The sequence below is a fragment of the Betta splendens genome, chromosome 6 (assembly GCF_900634795.4).
Source record: "Betta splendens chromosome 6, fBetSpl5.4, whole genome shotgun sequence".
Taxonomy (NCBI): Eukaryota; Metazoa; Chordata; class Actinopteri; order Anabantiformes; family Osphronemidae; genus Betta; species Betta splendens.
The window spans coordinates 15,027,611-15,049,724 of NC_040886.2; the positions used below are offsets into that span (position 1 = coordinate 15,027,611).

Here is a 22,114-nt window from a genome sequence, read left to right on the forward strand (position 1 = left end):
CACCCACATTCACTAAGTCTGCAATGGAGGCAATTAATTTCCTGAGGTGACTGTTTAGTTAAGGGGGGACCCTGCTCTGCGTCTAACGCACATTTCAGCCCCTGAGGAAAAACAAACACGTTCTCCTGCTCTATCACGACTAGTTCTGGACTTTAAACACACGCGTTGCCTGAGATAAAACAAGTCTATCAGACATCTTTCACCGCGACCACCCCACCCTCTTTGGAACGGGGGGGGGGGAGTAGCGAGCGACTGCTGCCGAGTCTGTCAAATCAAACTCGGCACTCAGAGCTAAAACTTGCAAATTAAATTCACCTGTCAATCTCTGCATCTGTCTGATCCTGTCTTACTGTCAGGCCACATCTAGATAGACTGTAAAAGGCACGTGGCGACGTAACCGCCTTGGAAAACAAGCTCTATGTGTAACGTCTTCTGGGCTCTACATGCCTGCTGTTGTGTTGCGTGTCCTGTTTGACCCCCACACCAATAAGTGTAAGCAGTGAGGTTTGCAAAATCAATACAACCTCTGATTCTTGCGCTCATTATTCCACCCCTCTATAGTCACAGTGTCCTTAGTTATACAGTAGCAGTGACATTCTTTCACTACATGGACACCCCAGTTTTGTCCATATTAAGTCAACCACATCATGAGCAGCAAGATCTCTCCCAGCGAGCTTTGATGGAAGGCCATGAAATATTAATTTTACAACAGCTGTCTGGGGCTATTTGACGAGAGCCGTCAACCTTCCAATAATCTTCCCGGGTTTTGTCTCATTTGTGTGTCCCCAATCGGGGGGCCTGTAATCTCTTTCATTATTAATCTCACAGAGCAGAAATGTCATGGCGGCAGCCTCTGTGCACACTCGGCATCGTTTAATGCTTGTTTACCAGTCTTCCTCTCGCAGCCCGGCGCCGCCGCCGCGCCACACGTCCCCCTGAAGAATAGTCTTTTCATTCTGTCAGGAGACGGAGAATTTGCATTGAGATCTACAGTCTTGCCTCTGACACACGCCCCGTCTTATCGTTCCTCTAATGGTTCACAACAGCCATTGTGCCTTGTATCTACGTATGTGTGTCTGTGTGTGTGTGGGGGGGCTTGTGTGAAGGTACCTTCAGAGCCCCTAGAGGAAATGTTCTAAGCTGATTTTACCCTCTTGTTATATGTCCTACTTCCTACAACCCCCTCCTCATCTTTTTTCCCAGATCCCCAGACTCTGCCAGCTTTAATGTGACATCACAGGCTTGTGTACCTGGACGCCCCCCCCCCCCCCCCCCCCCCCCCCCCCCCCCCCCAACTGGAATGAATACAGATGGATCCTGACAGTTTGCCTGTTTTTTTTGTGCAATTTATCTGGTAATCACTGGTTGAGGCTGAGAAAACCAGAAGGGGAGGAGGGAGGAGGTAGATACACAATGTTCAAACAGGCAGTTGTTTGAATGTTGTTGTGTTGCTTGGCTTTTTGAAAGGTTTATTTAGAAAGAAAATTCTAATATTCTCCACTTTAGGATGCTGTGTACAATCATGTTTAAAGCCTCACTGCTTGTTCTCATTCATTCCTTTATTGAGCACTTTGCTCTTTACACACTGCAGAATATACTAACCTGCACAGCTCCAATAATTCACAGTCTCTTCCATTAAGGCTAAAGTTGGAGAGACTTATAATTATCCTTTTCATTCCCCAAAATAAGATGGAATAGGTCTTAAAACAAATCCATTTATTCCATCCACTTCTCTATGGGAGCAGATAATAACTATCCAACAGAGAAATTATTCACAGCTATCGCGTTTGTTTTACTAATCCCAGGGAAACATTAGCTCACCCTGACCACGCTCGCCCCATTTAATCATTTCCAAACTTGGCTGGAGACACTACTGCCGCACACGCAGCCCATTAGAACACAAACCATATTTCTGTCACTGTATGTTTTGCCTAAATCGGCCTTCGGAAGACAGTGCAGGTGGTGGTGATATGAACCCAGATTGAGGATTAGGCAGTGTGGAGGTCCTAAAAGGAGCGGAATCCGAGCATGCCTGAGTCCATGTGTGCACCACAGAGGCCTTGGCACTTCTGCGAGCCTGTATATTAGCACTCACCAGCTGTTCTTTATTATATGCCAGCTCCTCCTTTGTTTGCTGACAGACTCATTGGCAGCTGCATGTGGGATGAGGAAAGGCACCTGTCAGAATTATACATGCAGCTTCAGCAGCTCCACAAACAACCTCGCAGCAGATGGAGACTGCTGGAAACACCACAACACACAGCATTACTGCGTGCCGCATGGATCTCCGAGATGAAGTTTGTACGGTGGGTCAAAGTGATCATGGGCACGAGGAGGGTCTTTATAGTTCATCTGTTTTTACACACACCTGGTATAAATCCTTGTTGATATTCAGGAACAGCATGCAGACCATACTGGCATTACCATGTCCAACAAAAATCATTTGCCTGTAGGCAGAATAAGTCCATGTTTCATGTACTCTGAACCATGCTTAGTTATTGTAAATCACACCTGGTGAACATTAAACAGAAAAAATCTATTTATTTATTCTTTGGCCAACCTCCAGTCATCACCTGTCCTACTCTTCCCTTCGTTTCATATTAATGGTGTTTGTTGTGCTGTCAGTTTATCAGGTCCCACGGAATCTGCCTGAGGCTTCAGAATCAACAGAGCCGGCTCGGTTCCCTGTAAGTGAATGGAAACAGTCAATCAGTTGGTAGTAGCCAATCAGACTTCGAGTCTGCGTCACCAAGGCCGCTGAGAGGTCAATGTGACATGTGCGTGTCCTGAGATTGGATAAGCACTCGCGCGAGCCTGTAAGGCGGGACTTTACAAAATGTCTGAACTAAACCCACTAAACACGGAGATTCGTTAGCATCCAAAAGCCATCGCTATATTTTAACGTGGCTGAAGCACGAGACGCATTTTTTTTTGTAACAATGGGTATTGCTGCGGTGCAACACAACAGTTTTTAAGGCGAAGCTTTCACGAAAAGCTGTATCTTGTGAGAAGCTAGCCGCTGTGCTTTTCAATAAACAGCTGTGGATGAGATCTGTGTCGGTAAGTTTAAGCAATGTTTATGAACATTTTTACCATTTTGCTTCGTTACAATTCAACCAATGGTGAATACTAACGTGAGACGTCCCTGAAGGCGACCCGCCACTGAGTTTGTTTATAATTACCTTGCTATTTACCCGAAAAAGTACATGATTTAATCAAGCTTTAAGTGATTTAATTGATCAAGCGGTGAAAAAGCTGATGGGTTGAGTTATTAGGACAAGGATAATCAGCGACCTGCGTGATGTTACACAGTTTAGATCTCTCTGTACCATATGTGACCAAATGTGGTTATTTTAGCATTTTACAGTTTAAACTAGATTTTTCAAATTTTGCCATCAGTACTTTATCTGAACATTGTTGATGTGTCTGGCAGTTACATTTGTAACATACTGTGACTCCAACCTTGAACTATGCAAACTCTTTCCTGCTTTATTTACATGCACGTGTTGTTTAATAAGGTTTCACGTGGAGCATTTCTACTGTAGTTCATGTAGATCCTCTTCCCATGTTGTTATTCAATCTCCGTCAGAATAATACACAGACACTACCCTGTGGGTGAGCCTAGTTACAACAGCAGTACTAGTCACCATTAGCAAGCGGCTCTGCTGGGTTTGTTGACTGTTGTTGAAAGAGAAATATTAAGACCCTCATGAATAGATCTGCTACTATTTTACCTGCAAGACATCCGAACGGCATCCTTTACATGAGGAATAAGCGAGAGAATGAAGAAACGCTGCAAATAATAAAGGTACTGAAATTGTCCGCGATAATGAGTCCTTTGATGCAGGCGTACGCTATCATTTGTTGTCAGCTGTAGCCCTTAGACTCGGGCAGCATTCAGAGATATCATCATTTCATTCAACCTGTCTATTCATATTCATAAGACCCAGCAGGCGAAAAGACCAGGGAACACGTGTATTAAGTATAATATTCAGGAGCATCATTGTCTGCAAGAAGCTTATCTTTTTCAAATGCATTTTCTGCCAAATTACTCTGATATCAGAATGCAATGAAACAGATAGGCATTGCATTAAAGCTCGGACAACAAACAAGTCACATCTGACACCCAGGTAGGTTCGCCTGAGTCAATATGGTAATATGAAAACATTGATAGTCTGAGACTTGCAGAACAACAAACTCTTGCTGCGTTGATAGCAGTGTGTATTGCAAAAAACATGCATCAGATAAAATGAGCAGAGCCGAGGGTTGGCCTGTAAACTGAATAGTAATCCTTCGAAAGGCAGCACTCCTCATCCGCTGTGAGCCTCACAGGTGATCTGCTCCTCGCCATCATCCTTGTGAAGCCTAAAGAAATACGAAAGGTTAATGAAAATAAATGGCCAGGCCCAGTCAGCTCGATTGCCACAGCAGCTGCTTTCATCAATACATCTGATAAAACAGTCACACCTCCAAGTGGGACAGAATAGACCTGTTCTACAGTAACAATGAAGGCTCTTCCCTCCATTCTTACCCATTTGCAGCACAATACTTTTTAACACTTTTGAGATATTATGACGCAGGTTATCTAGATGCATCACTGAGTCACATGACAAGTACAGTAAAGAGTGGACTTTATAAAGAGAGACTTTATGCCTTACCAAAATTAATTTCTCAACTACAGCAAGAAAAATAGCAACTACTTGTTCAATTTTTACCCAGTGGCAAATAATTCATAATAAAATATTCATTCAATTATTTTAAGAAAATTAACCTTGTCTACTACCCCGCAGGCAAAATCTTTCAATTTATTAAGGCCTTGGATCAGTTGAACATTCCCTTGAATGTTTACAACTCAATAGTACCCACACACCTCATTGGAGGTGAGAAGAGGACTACAGTCTTTCCATAGAAGCATATTCACATGCTTTATTGTGGACGTACAATCTAAATGCAAATCACTGTCTGATTTTGTTGTAATTCTGGCCGTGGGGGTTTTGAGGGGAATGTAGTAGGTGAAAAGGGTTATTGCACAGGAGAGTAATTGGAGTCCTTCGTGTTGTTGAGATAACAGCATCAAGACAGACTAAATGATCATGGGTCTCCCATGGTCTAGGTAACCATTATTGCAACCCAACAGTATAAGCAAACCACAGGTTCTGTAATGCACGGACGTGTTTAAAAAATTTTATAAACGCACAAGCTACTGTAGCTATGTCACATTATGCCAGCTGAGTGTCAGTGTGTAAGTTAACCATCACATTTTGGCTATATGGCAGTCTGTTAGGGCATAATTGTAGCATGACAGGCTTCAAATGGACATAAAACCTCCATTCCAGCAGTGCTTATTTCACTAATGATATACAGGCCCTCATTACGCTAAACACTGACAAAATTGTCAAGCTGTCAGGACAGCATCTTCTTTTTCGACCCAAACCAACTCAGTAACCAGGTAACTGTGTGGAAATAATGTCAAGAGGTGAAGTTCACATCATTATTCTTGAATTCAGTTATAGCAATAAAAAATATACCATTAAATCTTACTTCAAACTTAGAAACTGCATCATTTTGAAATCATACATGAAAAATGCCAGAACTATTAATAATACATAGCTATACTGTAACATGAACAAGAAACACCTGTCCTTATGCCACAGTATAGTTTTACCATAATAATCTGTTGATTGTTATACAAGCTGTTCATTTTACCACCTAGTGAGATGAAACTCCTGGATAAGTGTTACAGCTGAATGGAACAAGCAGCCTCGCTGCTGAGAGCAATGGCTCCAGGAGAAGGCTGGAGTGCGACTTGGAGCCTCATTTGTTAAAAGCTGCTTTGTAATTACTGGATATTCACGTCTGGCCATTGAAATGAGTTTTCTCTCTCATTTGGCCACGTCTGCAGTTGGTTAAGGTACTCATCCAAACCCATTCAAGTTAATTACCCTGCCAGTCAATAAGAGGCTTTAACCTTTTGTGACCTCTCTGTTGTTGTGATCCCAGTTCTGCTAATATAAACATATCTAAGCAAAGGGTAATTACTGTTCACTATATGTAGAGAAATTGATTTTCTCTGCCAGTTAAATGTTTTGCCTAATTAAACTACAGCATCGGCCAAAGGCTAAATATTCAACAATAATTGTAGTCTAACAATAACCGTGCCTCTAAAGAACCATTTTCACTTGACACTTTCTCAGAGGCTCAGTAAACATACTGAAATTTCCAATTTTCAAGTGCAAATTAATATTGATCCCAGTTAATCCCCACAGGTGAAATGATGTTAACTTTTCGAGAAGTGGCTCACGTCATCAGGTCGACAGCATCTCCGATTAAGCTCAGATCAGAGAGCTGCTGATAATCCCCCATCATTAAAAAAATTGAATTATTACTTTTAGTCTGACTCCATGTCATTACACTAGAAAGCACATGATCATACTCCAAGCTGTGGAAAGGAGATAATTGGTGACAAAGAAGACTAGAAATGACTAGCATTTCATACAAATGAACAGAAACTTATTGAGATCCAACAGATGGCAGTACAACATGCACAAATTACATCACAACTACCAATTTTTATTTTATTTTTTTTGTTCTGTCCAGCAGTTTAGCAAGCTGCATATCTTACGCTGAATGCCATATTGTGATGGACAGCTTTGCTTTAACAAGAGGAGTATATAGATAATATATGTACTCTTCTTGATTTATGGTTTATTTGATGGTTTATGCACATTTCATATATATTCTGCACATAGATTAAATTGTTCTGTCTTTTAATATGTCAGCTTTGGCTGAAGCTGAGATTTTCTTCTAAAATTCATTCACCACACTTTTATCCCCATTGGAGCTTGACTGAGGACGAGCAACTGGAAGTACAAAAGGTTTTCTGGCTTGGAGGCATTTGTTCAGCAATAACTACTTTCTATCTCTGCCTTGAATGCTAGTAGCACTTGCTGAGTGTATCTGAAAGAAAAATGTGTTTTTGTTGAAAAAGTCACAAGTTTAGAGTTTGACTTTGCTTTTTGCTGCAGGGCAGTTTGTTATTGATTAACAGTAGAGCAAATAGTTTTTTTGCAGCAAAATGTATGGTGTGTAGTGTAAATCTTAGATGAGTTTAGGAATGTGGTGTATTTAAGTCAATGCAAATGACATAAAACTGAATTGAACAATATGCACAGTTTTAAGTTACTACGTAGGGACTGACAGACTGTTGGGATTCTTATGACTCGTGCAAGTTGTAGTTAGCATTTTATGTCATACTACAAAATCCTTCAGGACAGATGGAGCATTAGAATACTCTGTACTTTCCTTCTATGTAATGATTTGTACTGTGACCACAACAATGCACCAAAAAAGATTTGCTGTGTTAGCCAAGATAAAGATGCTCTACAATAACGGGAGATTTCAGCAACAATGAAAAATAAAACAAAAAAAAATTGCTCACTTACTCACAGTTTTCCTCTTCTATTTGACTGTGTTCATAGACGATCACAAAGCTGGTTTATCTTCTGTTACATGCACTGTATGTATTGTATGCCTTTCACACTGTTGTTACAGCTATTGCTTGTAGTCAGGGAACCATCAGGATGATGATGCAGTGAAAGATAAAAGAAACGGTGCTCATTGCAGACAAGACATTTAAATCCCAGAGCATTTAATTATGATTAATTTAATTATGAAATACTCCCATTTCTTTGCATTTACAGACTTTGTAATCAAATTAACAGTAAGTGCTGTAGCATAAAGGGCTGTTAGCATGAGGCCAAATTATGCTTTCATGACTTTCAGCTCTGGCGTTTCTCATTAGAAAGCAGAACAAGAGAGACTGCAGTACAAATCATTACAGACAAAGTGCTTTATTATTATTATATATCATCAGTGATCATGCCACCATTTCATAACGCATGATGAGCTCATCTATGTGGGCATCTGGATGGTGACTGCATCTTTAATCTAAATTTTAGTTCATGTGTATTTAATGTACAAAGCTTCTGTCAGGTTTCCTCTTTTAATTGCGAGCTGTTTCTCACCTGTAAGCCTGATTATATCCATTTCTGCTTTGTTAGGAGTATAATCTGATGCCAACACACCCACCAAGAATCCGCTGCAGGTTTTTAAATAATATTTGCTCATAATAATGAATTTGCATTTCAGACTTTTGTTTGAAAAATTCTCATGTTCAGACTAATCAGCTTTACACAAACGAACCAGCACATAATAAAACTGCTGTGCTGAACACACTGACACTGACAATTTTCTTAACTCACACAAAAAGTGAACATGCTGGTATTGTAGCACCCAAATAAAAGAATCTATCCTTTTATGAACAGGGTTTCACAAAATAACACCAGGATGTGTAATGTAATAATGAAATGAAACCTATTATAAGTTGTACCCAAATAAAGGAAAGTAAAGCTATTATGGGGTTTTCATCCCAAATCAGGGAAACTAAGGTCACACTGCAATTTGAGCCCATCTGCAGCCTGCTCCGGGGCATAATTAGATGAGAAGAACCGAATAAGAAAGGTCTTGGCAATAGAATTTCTTTCCTGCCACAAAGCCATCAGTGTCAAAGCTTTAAGAAAGCGGCTGTCAACAGGTACCTCCTCATTTTTATTCAGACTCCTACAATTACCCTACCACTTTGATTTTCTATATAAAAACTAATCCACTTTTATCTCTTGTAGCTCTGTCAATTTTGAGTTTTTTTGATTCACCATCCTGACTTTGTGATTGGATGTCCTCACTGATTATTCATTGGTATTCAGATTGGACTGCGTTTATAATAATTATCTTTCATGCAATGTGTAGGAAATAATCCAACATGAATGCAGTAGAAATATACAGTAGAAACAATATTTCTGCTTGGCTGAAAACAAAACTTTTGACCAGAGATCAGCGTCTGCTCTGACCTGAACATCCCAGTCTTTTGGACACATTCTGGTGCCCTCAGGTCGTCCAGAGGTGAATATCACAAATGCGAAAGCTTAAAGCAGCGGTAGAGAGGTTCTTTATTTATGTTGGTAACTTTTCCTCCTCTGGTGTGAACCTGTGAAACTTCTGCTGTTCTGCTTTAGAGTGTAATCGTAAGCTGCTAAAACAAAATCTTTTCACATTCACTGGGTTTAAAATACAACAGTTTCTCAAAAGCTCCTGGTGTCTTAGAACTTCAACCCACAGAAACTTCCTGTTCTCTTCCATTCATACACAAACTATAATCTTTTAGCCTGTGTGAGATATTCTGTTAGTATAACTTTGCATTTAAACACCTTTAATAAAAAATCAACTAGATTATTACACCAGCATTTGTTTTCTGTCATGATAATGATTTGAGAAGCCAGGCAGATTATTCTCCAGTGTCATGCGTTAGACCTGGGTGATCTGCAAACAGGATTAGAACTTAATCTTCTTATTAAATTGTCATTCACATCTTTATATAGACTCCCAGATATTCAGCAAAATAAATGAAATCTTTATTTGAAATGTCAAATGTCAACTGCATTCTACATGAAAATGAAAACTGCCACAAATTGATTTTGTATAAAAGTGTAATGAATTCATTTTCTTATGGGCTTAGGGTTAAACATTTCATTTGTTGATATTTCAATTTTAAGGAATAACAGCACAAAGCTGCAGCCAACAAAATGGTGAAAGCATTTCACTTTGTTTAAAAGTCACTCCACATCACAGCATCTGATGGATTTCTCCTCACTAAAGGTAAAATATTGAGTGAGTGAAAGCTTGAATGGCTCGAGGGTGAGAGGAAAAGGAAATCCATGCATGCAGGAGACAGATAATGAAACAGTGAAGTCAGAGCCTTAAAGCACATTCCAGTGACTTGCTCTGGGTCCCATGACAATAAAGATTGTCCCCTTTAATTGAAATCTGATTATTCTCTAGTCCTGATGGACAAGTTTTAAATAAAAGCAGTGTCTCCTTTCTTTATGTTCATTCCTCTCACAGTAATGACAGCTTGATGTTAAAGTCCTCGGAGTTCATGTCTGTGAAGTTGAGCTCTTAATATTAAAGATGATACAAACGACATTTTAGAACGATCATAGTTTGGCTGGGTCGAACAGGATGGATGCTTCCACTCCCTGTTCCTTGTCCCTGGACAGGCACTGAAATCTGAGTGATAAAGTATTGTTTTTTATTATATAAGTAATAATATTTTGACTCTTCTGATACGATGAACTGACTATTGGTGGCATTAAGCTTTAAATCAATTTGCTTCAATTTTTTCCAAAATTTATACCCAATGTACCAAAAAATGTCATCATGTCAGTTATAAGAAAACATGTAAGTCTGAGTGACATCAGAATCCATTTAGTTAATCATATTTCTAAAACTGTAGGTCTTTGAATACTTTCCCAAACTACATTACAGTCAATGATTTTAATGCCTCTTCCACACTGGATTACAGACTTGATGGTGATCTGTGACTAGATGTTATTTTGCATTAAAAGGTTTTTCCCAGCATTCATAAGTCTTTGAAGATGATCCCATTGACTACTTCCTCAGAGAAGTTGCTGAAGCCTTGCATATGTAAAACGTATGCAAAGCTTCCAACAAAACCTCTTTTTGGAGGAGGCAAAAGATGCCCTTTGAGTTTGGTGTAATTTACACTACAAAATGGCTCCTGCTTCAGTCAGAAGGAGATTTTCTTGAGACGTATTGTCTCTAAGCATAGTGTAGCTTAAATTCAACGACTATTGCTCATATCACTGAAACATCAGGCCTGTTAATGCTCCAGACGTGCATAAATAATGATAATGACTTGTAAGAGCTTTGATGAGGAACCCTCCCTGTGTTCTGGTGGTCAAAGTGCCCTTGAAAGTAATAAGGCGAAGTGAAAAATGGCTTTCTTGGAGCAATTTGTGCTCTATTCCGTAGTTGAACTCAAACAGCTCATTATACACTTTTCAGCTAGGTAACCCTGAATTGCATTGTTGCTGTAATGTGTCTGATTAATGTATTTCAGTGTTACAAATGCCTCAGAGTGCAAGAAATAGAAAGATAAATTAGTCTGAGATTAGATTTTTATAATAGGTTTCACATGAGGGGCATGTCTACACTCTTCCACAGACCCCAGCTCATTTAACACTTCCATCACAACCAGTAGTTCATTGGGTGGAGAGAGATTTGTGGTAAATTGTGGGCTTTGTTGAGCAGTCTATGGGGGATTTCTTTTAAATGTTCTTTCAACTCCAAATTAGACACTTCTCTGGTCTGAATCCCAAGCTTGAAGATCCGGTCATTAAACTGTTTGCACTGACTTTCCTGCATTTTTCAAAATGTTTCATTTAACCGTGAAGATGTACTCAGATTGTCCTTTTCCATGTCAGAGATAAGTGTTCTGGTAGATCCATCATGTGCTGGTGGCTGTCAGACTGCAGGAAAACAATTAAAGGTTCCACACACAGGTCGAGCTGCTCCAATAGTCAATAATGTAACCACTGTGTTTGGGCCGAGGAAACATTCATTAGAAAATGTCAGTGAAAGAGGAAAGAATGGGGAAGACAATTAAATGACCTGCAGCAAATGAGGTTGAGGACTCGGGAGTAAGAGAAAAGAAGGGAAAAACAGCACAGGACCAAGTTTTCCCACTAATTATTCAGCAATTAAAGCAACTTGTGTCACTGTGGTGAGAGAATCAAACAGCCTATCTTTGACACGTCGCCCAAAAATCAAGTCACACATGTAACCACGTTATTTTGCAGACAACATAAACATTTTGGGCATTCGGCCAAATTCCAGACAGTTTATCGCTACTGATGCTGCTGTCAGGGTCGTGGATGCCTATAACAGTCTGTGCAGACCATCCGTTACCATGAATCACATGCACAGTCCATTAATGCTGCTTGTCAGTAGTGTCTACAGTGCAATCAAGAAAGTGCAGAGCATTGAATCACGGGGCATGTTGTTCACTAACAATACTTGGCATGGCATTGATTTCAGCCAACAGTCTTCAGGCCTCAAGCATGGGGATGTGGCTCGTTGATGAGAGATTTTATCGGAGGAAAAAAAGGTCAGTTGAAGTGAGTGATATCCACTTTTATGAGTGGTAATACAGATTATATTACTTGTACATTCTGAATGCTCAATCTCAATGACATTTGCTGCAGCTGGGTCATAAAAAGCCAATATAAGAGTGAGAGTGAGTAATAACATTCTTATTTTTGCGTGTTTGAATGTTGTGTATCCATAAACATGCCACGCCATCCTCTAGCAGTGGAAGCAGTGGAGGTGCGAGCCCTTGGGGTCAATGTGGATGCTCTTTGAGCGGTGGTTTATGGCTGCTGAGTGTGAGACGCCGGGCTGCCACCATGCAGCATGGATTGGTGAGACATCGATCCATACAGTAGTGTAGCCGTGGGAAGCATGTGTCATTAATTTAGGTCACATTTTGTTGTTTCGGCGAATAAATTTAATGAATTTGCTGGAATATGATTAGAACTGAAAGTAGGAGAAGTTGAAATGTAAGGGCAGTAGATGACTTTGCATTTCTTCAGTGAAGCCAGAATCGGTGGTCAGTTCAGTCACAACTCTGGGTGACAATCTGACTTCTTCATGAGTAAGATGTGTACATTAGGTAGATGGCCAGGACATTTGGTGAGGACAAATTTGTATCAACCATAAAACTCCATCACAGAACCACATATAGTCAGACAGACAGGCTATATAGCATCTCCAATGAACCTGACTGCACGTCTTTGCACTGCGGGAGTAAGACAGCAGCTGGAGAGACCTGACCAAGCAATCTTACAGAGAAAGGTCCTACATGTAATTCCAACAAACATCTTAAGTGAAATTAGACAGATTATCAATTCTCCGTCCAATCGCTGTAGTGATTGCTGTACTAAAGACACGACTTTTTGTCGATAAAGCATTGAAAAAGGTGATATTCATATACTACAAACATTGAACAAGTGATGTAATGTGATTTCCATATGCATATTTCTCATCTTGTCCCGCTTATAGTAGCAGATTCACCTCTCAACCAAATGATCCATGCACAGCTAATGCTCAACAGCAAATTACATTAATTGTTTTAAACCCTGACATATCAGCACAATTATACCTGTCTCAGCAGTGTAGGCAAATGTGTTATTGATCAAAACGTACAATAGTTAAATGATAACTGTCTGTGGTTAGAGAGGTCGGAGCGGGGGGGGGGGGGGGGGTGCACAGGGAAGACAACAATGTTCTACTGAGCCCTGTTCAGATGCAAAGAACCTCTTATTTTCCTCCCTGGTTCTGGTTTGTCTCCTCAATCATTTTATCAAACTGACAAGATACACGGCTCACTGTCAGGTTCCTGTCTTGACTAACTGGAGTCTGAACCTCGCTGAGAAGTGCTTTTTTGCAAAATGAGCAGACTGAAGAGCAGACATGCCTTACAAGTACCTCACGATTGATCAAAAACGCCTTGCGTGTTACGTCAAGTGCTGAGTGAATTCTTTGATCTATGAAAGCTTCAACAGTCCTAAAATGTCTTCTTAATTGTCTTTCTGGTGTCCTCGAATCATGCCAGATACACTGTATCCCCCAAAAAAGAACATCTGTTTCATTATAAATTCAAGCTTAGTGGAAAACTGTGTGCACAGTTTTTGTGACTATGCATCATTTCTGCAATAAAGTAATGAACGCCACAGTGACAAACATATCCTGTCATTTCATAACTTTAACGGTCCTTTGCACTTTCAGTAACTGTTGTTAATGTCAGCCCTTCACTCCTTTAGACAAGAGGGGGTTGAAGACTTTTGATGGTCCAATGTTCACTCTGCGTTTGACCATTCGCCTCAGACTGTTTCAATTTATGCCTGGACTACAATAGCTATTGAACATCACGGAGGTCAAGCGTTGTAAGCAATAACATGAATAATCCATTGGTAGTTCCTGTTAGACTGAAAGAGAATGGGCCTCAATAACTATTAAACTCGGGGAGCAAAACCAGGCAGGAGCAACATTAGCCTTTCCCCCTAAAAGTGTAAACCTCTATCTCAAAGACTTATGCCTGAAATTAAATCACTAAAGGATTTCTCTACAAATGTAGAATGGCTTTCTAGGAGAAATACATTAACCTTGTATTTCATTGTGTATTGGATACATGCCTCTGTCCCTTTTAACGATGTTGGTGTAAGTGGGAGGAAAAGTAGTACTATCATGACTCATCTTAAGAGTTTCTGTAAAAGTCTCTCTCTTCTCTGACTGGAAGAATCCACCATTTGACCACAACTGTTCCTAAAGAAATAAACAAGACCCGAAACTCTGCTTTTGCCCAGTAACTTACAAATCCATCCAACCATTACTAAATGAAATCCAGTATTTTTCATTCTCACTGCACATGTTGCAATTCCTTGACAGGAAAGTGAATATATCAACCAGCTTTTTAGTAGTGAAACCGTTTAAAATTCATCATGCAGAGCTGCAGTCTATTCCAGGCACGTCTGTCAATCTGGCTGTGAAATGATGAGCCAGAGGCTACTGACCCAGACGCATCACTTCCTTTTTGGTCATGTAACAACACTTTCTGAAGTCTTCACACTCACATTAATTTCTTATATTAATCTTGTTTCTGCCTTCTAGGACCCGAACCGCTCGTAGTCTTTGAGTTTCTGAACGAGGAACCAACAAGTACAGTTTATGCAAATTGGTAATTTTAGCTGATGCAAAGACTTGAGGCATCTAAATAAAACACAAGAACCTGCAAATGCTCCTAAAGTTCCAAATTAAACCTTGCAGAAATTCAGCTTGGCATGAAAATTATTTCATTGCATCACATAATTATGATATTATAAGACATATTGTAATAGGTCTCAAATGACACATTTAATGCATTGCAACTATTTGTGATAATACATAGACAACATTTGAAAACTTTTTTCTTTTTTAACAATGAATTCAATGTTCATTTCAGTACAGCACTGCCACCACAGATTTTCTGTTACAATCATTTAACATTAATAGTGCAACTTTTTCATTATAAGACTTATGGTCTTACAGCAGGACTTTTGAAATGGTGCTTCCTGTTATGGACGCCAGACCATAATAAATACTGATCAGAGTATACAGGTTTGAAATATTCCTACAGAGCTTGTTTTAGTAAAAACAGTATAGGTGGAAAGCACCTCACATTCACAACTGCTTACATTCCGTACTGCAGTGACAAGGATATTAATAGCAATTGCCCATATGCAAAGTCACAAAAATAATTCCATAAAAAAACTCTTAAAAGCCTGTTGAGGTACCCAGCTGTGTATGTTTTACAATAGTCTTAACAGTACTTAATAATAGTAAGATTTTTCTGATAAAACATAACCTGATTGTCTAAAATATAGAAAACGTCTTTCTAATCAGCTATGATAGATTCAGTGCTGTTCCAACCAAGGTGAGATAGCATGTGTGACCTGGTTACAGCTATGTTCACTGGACTGATTGTGCCAAAAATGGCATCACAGCTGTTCAACGGATTATCTTTGTCCATTTCCACGTCCTTGATATGTTGCTTCTAAACAGATTGTGGTTCAGTAAGGACCTGAGTTTGTTTGCCATGTCCAGAGGTGTTTGAAACACTGAGACACAGTGTTAGAAGGCACTGCAGTGCTGACCTGGTTATTTCCTCTGTGTGATGTCCTGCTCAACAGACATGATGCTCTGTTTTAACCTTTTGGTGAACAGGTGGCTGGTTCGTCCACAGTAGGTATGTGTGGTGGCCTGCAGTGATGCTTCGAGTGGCTGAAGCAGAGAGGTCTCCATGCCTTCACCAAACGAGTACTGAGGATGACAAATATGTGCATCTATTATATTTCAGAGATATTAAAAAAATCACTGTGTGACACTGTTTGCTTCATCCATTTAATTTCCATCTGTTCTCTACCTCATGTCATTACTCAAGAAAACTCAAGACGTGCTTTTTAGAGATCAAGCAGAAGTGGGTGTTCCAGCACCTGTTTGCTCCAGTAACAGGCATGATGGGACTGCATTCCTACTGCATGAATTAAATGCCACATCTATCACCGTCAGTTCAAGACTATAATATTCTGCATTTGATTCATACGTGTCAATTCAGAGGGTGTTAGGATGATGAATATCTGTTACCACAACTACACAAGCCTGAGCTCGGTGAGGCGTGAAACCATTGGTGAAAGCTTTAGCAGTAGCGTTCCAGATATGTTTCATTATTGCATGGTTTTGTGTTGCCAAGAAGAAAGTAAAGAAAAGACAAGCACAGAATTTCCCACCTACTGAGCTTTTGTTTTACCTGCAAGGTAAGCCACTCTTTTACCACTCTAGCATATATAAAATATGTATTTCACATGTCATTTGACTCCACTTTGGTTACTCAAAGTGTGCTTTTTTATGATCTTTCATATACTGCAGCAGACAATAAAGCACCATTAACGGCCTTCTATCGATTTTTATGTGGCTGCTGCTGGTGTGTTGTCCACACGGCCATCATGAGATCTCAAACTAGCATCAGCACTAAAATTTTTACAACTCTTCTGTGGGCTTGGCTGCGTAATGGTACTGCCCTTTTATTGCAAGCTCCTTAGCTGGCTGGGAAGAGCCTGCCTTGGGAGGCGGGCTTACTTAAAACCTCTTGGTGGGATAGAAATGAGAGTTTCTTCCAAAAGTGGCTGCTCTGGGCTTAATGAAGTTTTCAAAAGACTATGTAACACAAAGAACAAAGTGGATGGGGAAAACTGTGGAACTGAAGCAACTCAAGTTTCAGAATATAACAACAAAGACTAAGACCCTCGTCAATTACCACTAGAATTTGACTTTGTTTTATATATATATATATCTTACAGCCATCTACCCAACATTTTATGCTTACTTCTAAAAAGCTTCAGCACTGCTCCACCTTCTAAAATAAAGTGTGCATTTGTGCTGTCGGGAGACTGATGGAAGCATGAAGGCAGAGTGCCCCATAATGAAGCCTGCTCGTTTACTTAATGGCTGAGAACACTGCCTGCACTGATAGTGGCCAGGGTCGGCCCTGTGGTGGTAATGGATGGAGACCAGCTAATGAAGCTTCTCTTGCTCCCTCAATTGCTGCCTGCATGTTGACCAGCGTGCTGAAATCAACAAGAGCAGATCGAAGGCGAGCTGCCAGCACAGCAGTGAGAGCCCACCGATGATGGATGGTTGGTGGACATTTAAGCCCTAAAAGCTGAAAATCATTTAAAGTTAAGCAGCCAGATGTCAGTTTTTTTTAATCCAGAATCAGTCAGATTTTAGCCAGCCATTCAAGGATTCTGAAAAAATGCGTGTTTTTATAAAAGGTGCCAACACAAACAGGTGCCAACACCAAACTATATTTATATATAGGTGTCCGATGTATAAAGTACTAATATATATATATATATATATATATATATATATATATATATATATGAAAAAAAGAATAATGCATAAATATAATAAAATAAATATACTAAAGGGCACATCGACTGCTCCACAAAACCCATCAATATTAGCCATCACAAGTAACAATTTTACTGGTCGAAGCTTTGCGGAGATTTGTGATTTTCCTGGTTTAAGAGCGCGACCACAGGATGACGGAAATGTTTAACAGGGTATTGATTAAACACTAGTAGACAGAGGCATCCATAAGAGAAAGGCTTGGAGTATCTGATTGATAATATAATGACTAGTCAATGTTTCTCCAAATAGTCTGTCTTGTCTACACAGCTGCCCTCTAAAGACACAGAGGCACCAGAAAGAATGATCACTCCTAATTAAAAAAAAAAGGGCTTTCAAACTGTTGTTATTATTAGGTATAAGAATAAATATCCTCAAAGCTGTTGAAAACACCATAGATTTCTCTGTGTGTACCTTTTGGATGGCCTGATAAACAGCTCGAAACGCTGGCTGCTTGTCATCATGGTACACTCCTCTGTTACCATGGAGAATGAAGACACCTTGCTGTTCAGCCGGTTGACAGTTGCTGCCATATATACAGTGGTCTGGACGGTAGTTCCACTGGCAGGGGAAGACATATAAGCTTTCTGTAACACACCAAGACACAAGCTAAGATGACGAGAATTGTATGTGATGGGGGTTTATTCAATATGAACCAATCTCAGCAAAGTTAAATGTAGTCATGTCAAACTGGAAGACAGGTTTTTTAAAATTGTAATACATGAATAATTAAATAAACCTGGGTTATGGTGAAATATTATATTAAGAAGATCCTGGTCTCCCCAAGTGATATTCAGCTTATACTTCTGAAGAAGAGGCATTAGAATCTCCTCCCACCGCAGTGCAACTGCCGTCATATCATTCTAAAAAGATCAATACAGAATTCAAAAGGAATCCATAACATTTTGCATCAGGAAACAATGATTCCAGAAAATAATTCTATTGTCAAAACTTCATGCCAACTGAAAAAGAAATGTGCTCGTTCAGAAAGAATTACAACAGTGACCTCAACTGGTTAAAACTTGGAACCACAACTATTGAGCAAACAAACTGAATTAAAACAACTAAAACATAATAAAATGAAGAAAAAAAATCTCACATGAAAAAATGACATTTATTTTTAACACCTGCTTAGTTATTGCTACATTTCGCTTTTACAAAACTCCACCAGTACTTTACCTTGAAAGATTTCTCCCTGAGTCGTGTCATGTTCATTAGCATGACACCCGAGTTAATCCCAGTTTTGCCATAATAAGGGTGACGGGCAAAACGGTTGTACCAGCCGATCCTTGGCTCCTCGTGCTCTGGAGCCATGGCAGCTAAATGGGTCGTGTTGAACTGAGAAAGAAGTGACCAGATGTGTTCTACTGGCTGCAGAAAAAGGATGTCTGTGTCCACGTAAAGCAATGAATCCACCTCCTTCAGGATCAGCTGAAGAAAAACAAAGAAATATATATTGTAAGCAAATGATCCCAACTGTTTGTGGGTTTTTTTTGTATGTATGCTTACCGGCAGAAAGAGCCGCTGAGAAGCACAGGGTTTGAAGAGCTTCTTCCACTCATTTACATTTTCCTTGGGGAAAGTGATGGGATATATAGCAAAGGTAAACTTGGCTTGCACAGTGGTGGGCCAAGACTCGAGCTTTGGGAAGAGATAAGCACATAGACATAATTATCAGGGGATAATAGAGTCTTGACACACTAATTAATCAATCAATGAACAGTCAAGTACATGACACATACAACATTTCTGAAGCTGTCATGCAGGTCATCCTCAGCAAAGATGTAAAAGTGCAGAGGTTTTTTGCTGAAGAGAATGCTGGACTTTAACATGGTGAGGGTCTCCTCTAGCCTGGGGCCACAGGCTACCACAGCCAGGTGACTCCTCTCATCTCTAATTCCTTTGCCAACAGAGCTTTTTCTCTCCCTACAAGCAAAAACAAAATTAAATAACAATCAGTACTTCACCTTTGGCTTTTATATATCCACAAACACACGCAATAAAATGCAAGGGAGAACAAATAAGGATGTTCTCAGCAGGTTCAGGTGTCTTATACATAGCCCTGCAGTAAATACAGATAAAAGCATGAGATTATAACGCATGCTATTTGCTGCCTCCAGGTGCTCCTGTAAACTAATAACGTCAGATTTTGTAACCATAAAAACCATGTCTGACAGTCTGTGTTATATCTTGTCTTTGCTCAACCTGTTGTTCAAGGTTTGGCAAAGAGACTTTGAATGCTGAACATAATGGTTATAAAACCATTAATGATGAACATAGTTGTACTTGTAGGTACTTATATACATACAGTATATACAAATGCCATTGTTTGTCATATAACAGTTTCAAGAACTACTAATGGTACTTTTTTATAACAATATATAATGTAACATTTTTTATCTTTTGTTTATGCATGAATATTCATGATTCTGATTTTATCTTATCCAAACAGAATTCTAAAGCTGCTAAAAAACTAAAGTTGTGTTCTTTCATGTCTACTAAACACATCTATACAGAGTGATGGAAAACTTGTGACAGTATTTCAATAACTGGCAGCCACAACTTGAAGCAAGAGCTATTTCATTTCAGTAGTGCTTCACTTCTGCCATTATCATAAGGAAGTGAGGTGTGAACGGTTATTCCATAGTATCTGTGTGTGTCTGGTTACGTCCGTAATACGTGGGCGTTTCTATTAGTCAAAGTAGGTTGATCCAGGATGTGGTTTTATTTAATTATTGGGACTAATTATAGACTGGCTGATGTTTAGCGATTTTAAAAAAACTAGCAATGCCACTGATGACATTCCTATGTTGATATATTTAATGGGTGTGTTTGATGCAGATATGACCGTGACAGTTATCTTAGAAGTTTTGTGTTCTTTGATCAGATTACATTTTGTGATGTAGAAACAAAAAACTGAATGCTGCAACCAGAACCAGTGCTATTACTTTTTCTTGCAATTATGGAGTCAACTAGAAGGAGTTTTCCCCCCAGATTAGCCTGCACAAGAAGTCATGGCCATGAAATGGATTTACCCTAAACACATAACGTGTTATCACCAACAGACTTGTCAGTATATTTGATTTATGGCTTTAAAATCTCACCAGTAATCACAGGGCGCACCGAGACTGCAGCTATTGCATCAGGCTTTCCTTTGAACCGTGAAACGGTGAAGTAGGTGAGAGTTGTAGTTTGAAGTCTAAGGATGATTATGGGTCATCGGTACATTTCATATAGATGCACAAAATCATTCATACCTAGAATCCAACAAGCAGTTCACTCCACAAACACCAGCAGGCAGTCTCCAAAAGGGATTCCAGTAAGAAACTGACTGTGATTTACACCTGACGGAATGAAAACATGAGCTTTGCGGTTCTCAAAGTTAAATTAGTCTGTAGCACATCATCTGCTCTGGTGTTAAATCTGTTGGTTAGCTGGCAAAAAGGTCAAATAAACGTTAATTAATTAGCCACAAACTCGGGTGGTGTTAGATTTCTACAAGATGACAATAGAAAACCTATACCCATAATATTATACGCTGTGGTTGAAACTAGCAAAATAAAATGCTAAATCCTGTTATCTTAGGTATCTCAGCCCGGTGGCTAACATAAGCTAGTTACTGTGAGCAAGGGTTTAGCGTAACCGTAGCAAAGCGGCTAATGCCAACGCTTCAACGGCACCTGTAAAGCTAACTGTTGTCCCACCATGCTAACTGAATAGCAACTGCACTCGTTGCTACAGTCAACTATCGCCAATGAAATGACACCAGGCGATGAAGCAAGCTAACTTACCTGTCAAGCCGCTCGCGTTCTCGAAGGCCTGCGAGTCCTGGCCTTTTCCTTCGCAGGTGCCCGGTGTCGTGACGGCGCCTGTCGGGCACGTCCTGCTCGCTGACGCTGCGCCCGTCCCTGTCCTCCAAGGTGGACGTTAGTTGGCTGAACACATACAGCAGGGAAACGAAGGTCAAAACCACGCACAGCAGAAATGCGTGAAGATAGCATCGCATCTTGCGTTTCAACTTTTCGACGCTAATGAGCCATTTTCATTGACTTTTTGCTACCATCTGACTTGTAGCCGCTAAGTTGTGCAGTGACATGGGTGGTGTTTACAGTTCTCAGCCCCGCCCACTTCTATCACACGTGTTCGGCCGCACACACGTTGGCCAGTGACTCGCAATCTGTGTTCAGGTGACAGCTGATTTCTCAGATTTGCCATGTCATCGTGCATGCGTGCCTCTTAATACCTAGCCAAAATGTTTTCTTATTATAAATAGTGATATGTAAACAACATTGTAACTGGTGGATTGTTTAACCTATAACAACACTGAAAATTGAGTATCGGAAGTTTGTGGTTGTGAAAGTAACACTTAAAGGAAGCACTTTTATGTCACAGGCGAAAACACAGACAAGTATTTGTAGCTTTATGACCCTTCTTTTACTGTCTTTAATCCAATTTGCAGAGATTTACTGCCAAACTAAAACAAGGCAAATAGTCCATAATTTAAAAAAATAACTAATTAAAATAATTAAAAAGATAAATTATGCATGAACAATAAAAGGTGCAGCCATTAAACTGGCATGAGAATAAATGTACAAACCTTTCCCTATAAAAGAAGCTAAATCAAATTATGAACACAATTGTTTACTTTCAAGAAACATGTGTTGCAACCTGTTCCTCATTATAATAAACAAAG

General features: G+C 39.7%; 1 protein-coding gene across 3 annotated transcripts; it reads right to left on the reverse strand.

Annotated features, from left to right (window-relative positions):
- Window positions 1-2,521: 2,521 nt before the first annotated feature.
- On the reverse strand, window positions 2,522-21,560 carry LOC114857347 (glucoside xylosyltransferase 1-like). 3 transcript variants are annotated; one of them, XM_029153735.3, is made up of 9 exons: window positions 21,213-21,560; window positions 20,679-20,765; window positions 19,164-19,347; window positions 18,931-19,062; window positions 18,601-18,852; window positions 18,161-18,284; window positions 17,836-18,008; window positions 15,606-15,771; window positions 2,522-2,685 (listed from the first exon to the last, which is right to left on the reverse strand). In XM_029153735.3, the coding sequence occupies exons 1-8, from the start codon at window positions 21,425-21,427 to the stop codon at window positions 15,610-15,612; spliced, it is 1,329 nt and encodes a 442-aa protein (XP_029009568.1). In that variant the 5' UTR covers window positions 21,428-21,560; the 3' UTR covers window positions 2,522-2,685; window positions 15,606-15,609. The 3 variants fall into 3 exon arrangements, with proteins under 3 accessions (XP_029009568.1, XP_029009567.1, XP_029009569.1); XM_029153734.3 differs by lacking the exon at window positions 2,522-2,685 and adding an exon at window positions 3,796-4,365; XM_029153736.3 differs by lacking the exons at window positions 2,522-2,685; window positions 20,679-20,765 and having other exon boundaries at window positions 14,802-15,771; window positions 21,213-21,557.
- Between the last annotated feature and the right edge of the window lie 554 nt (window positions 21,561-22,114).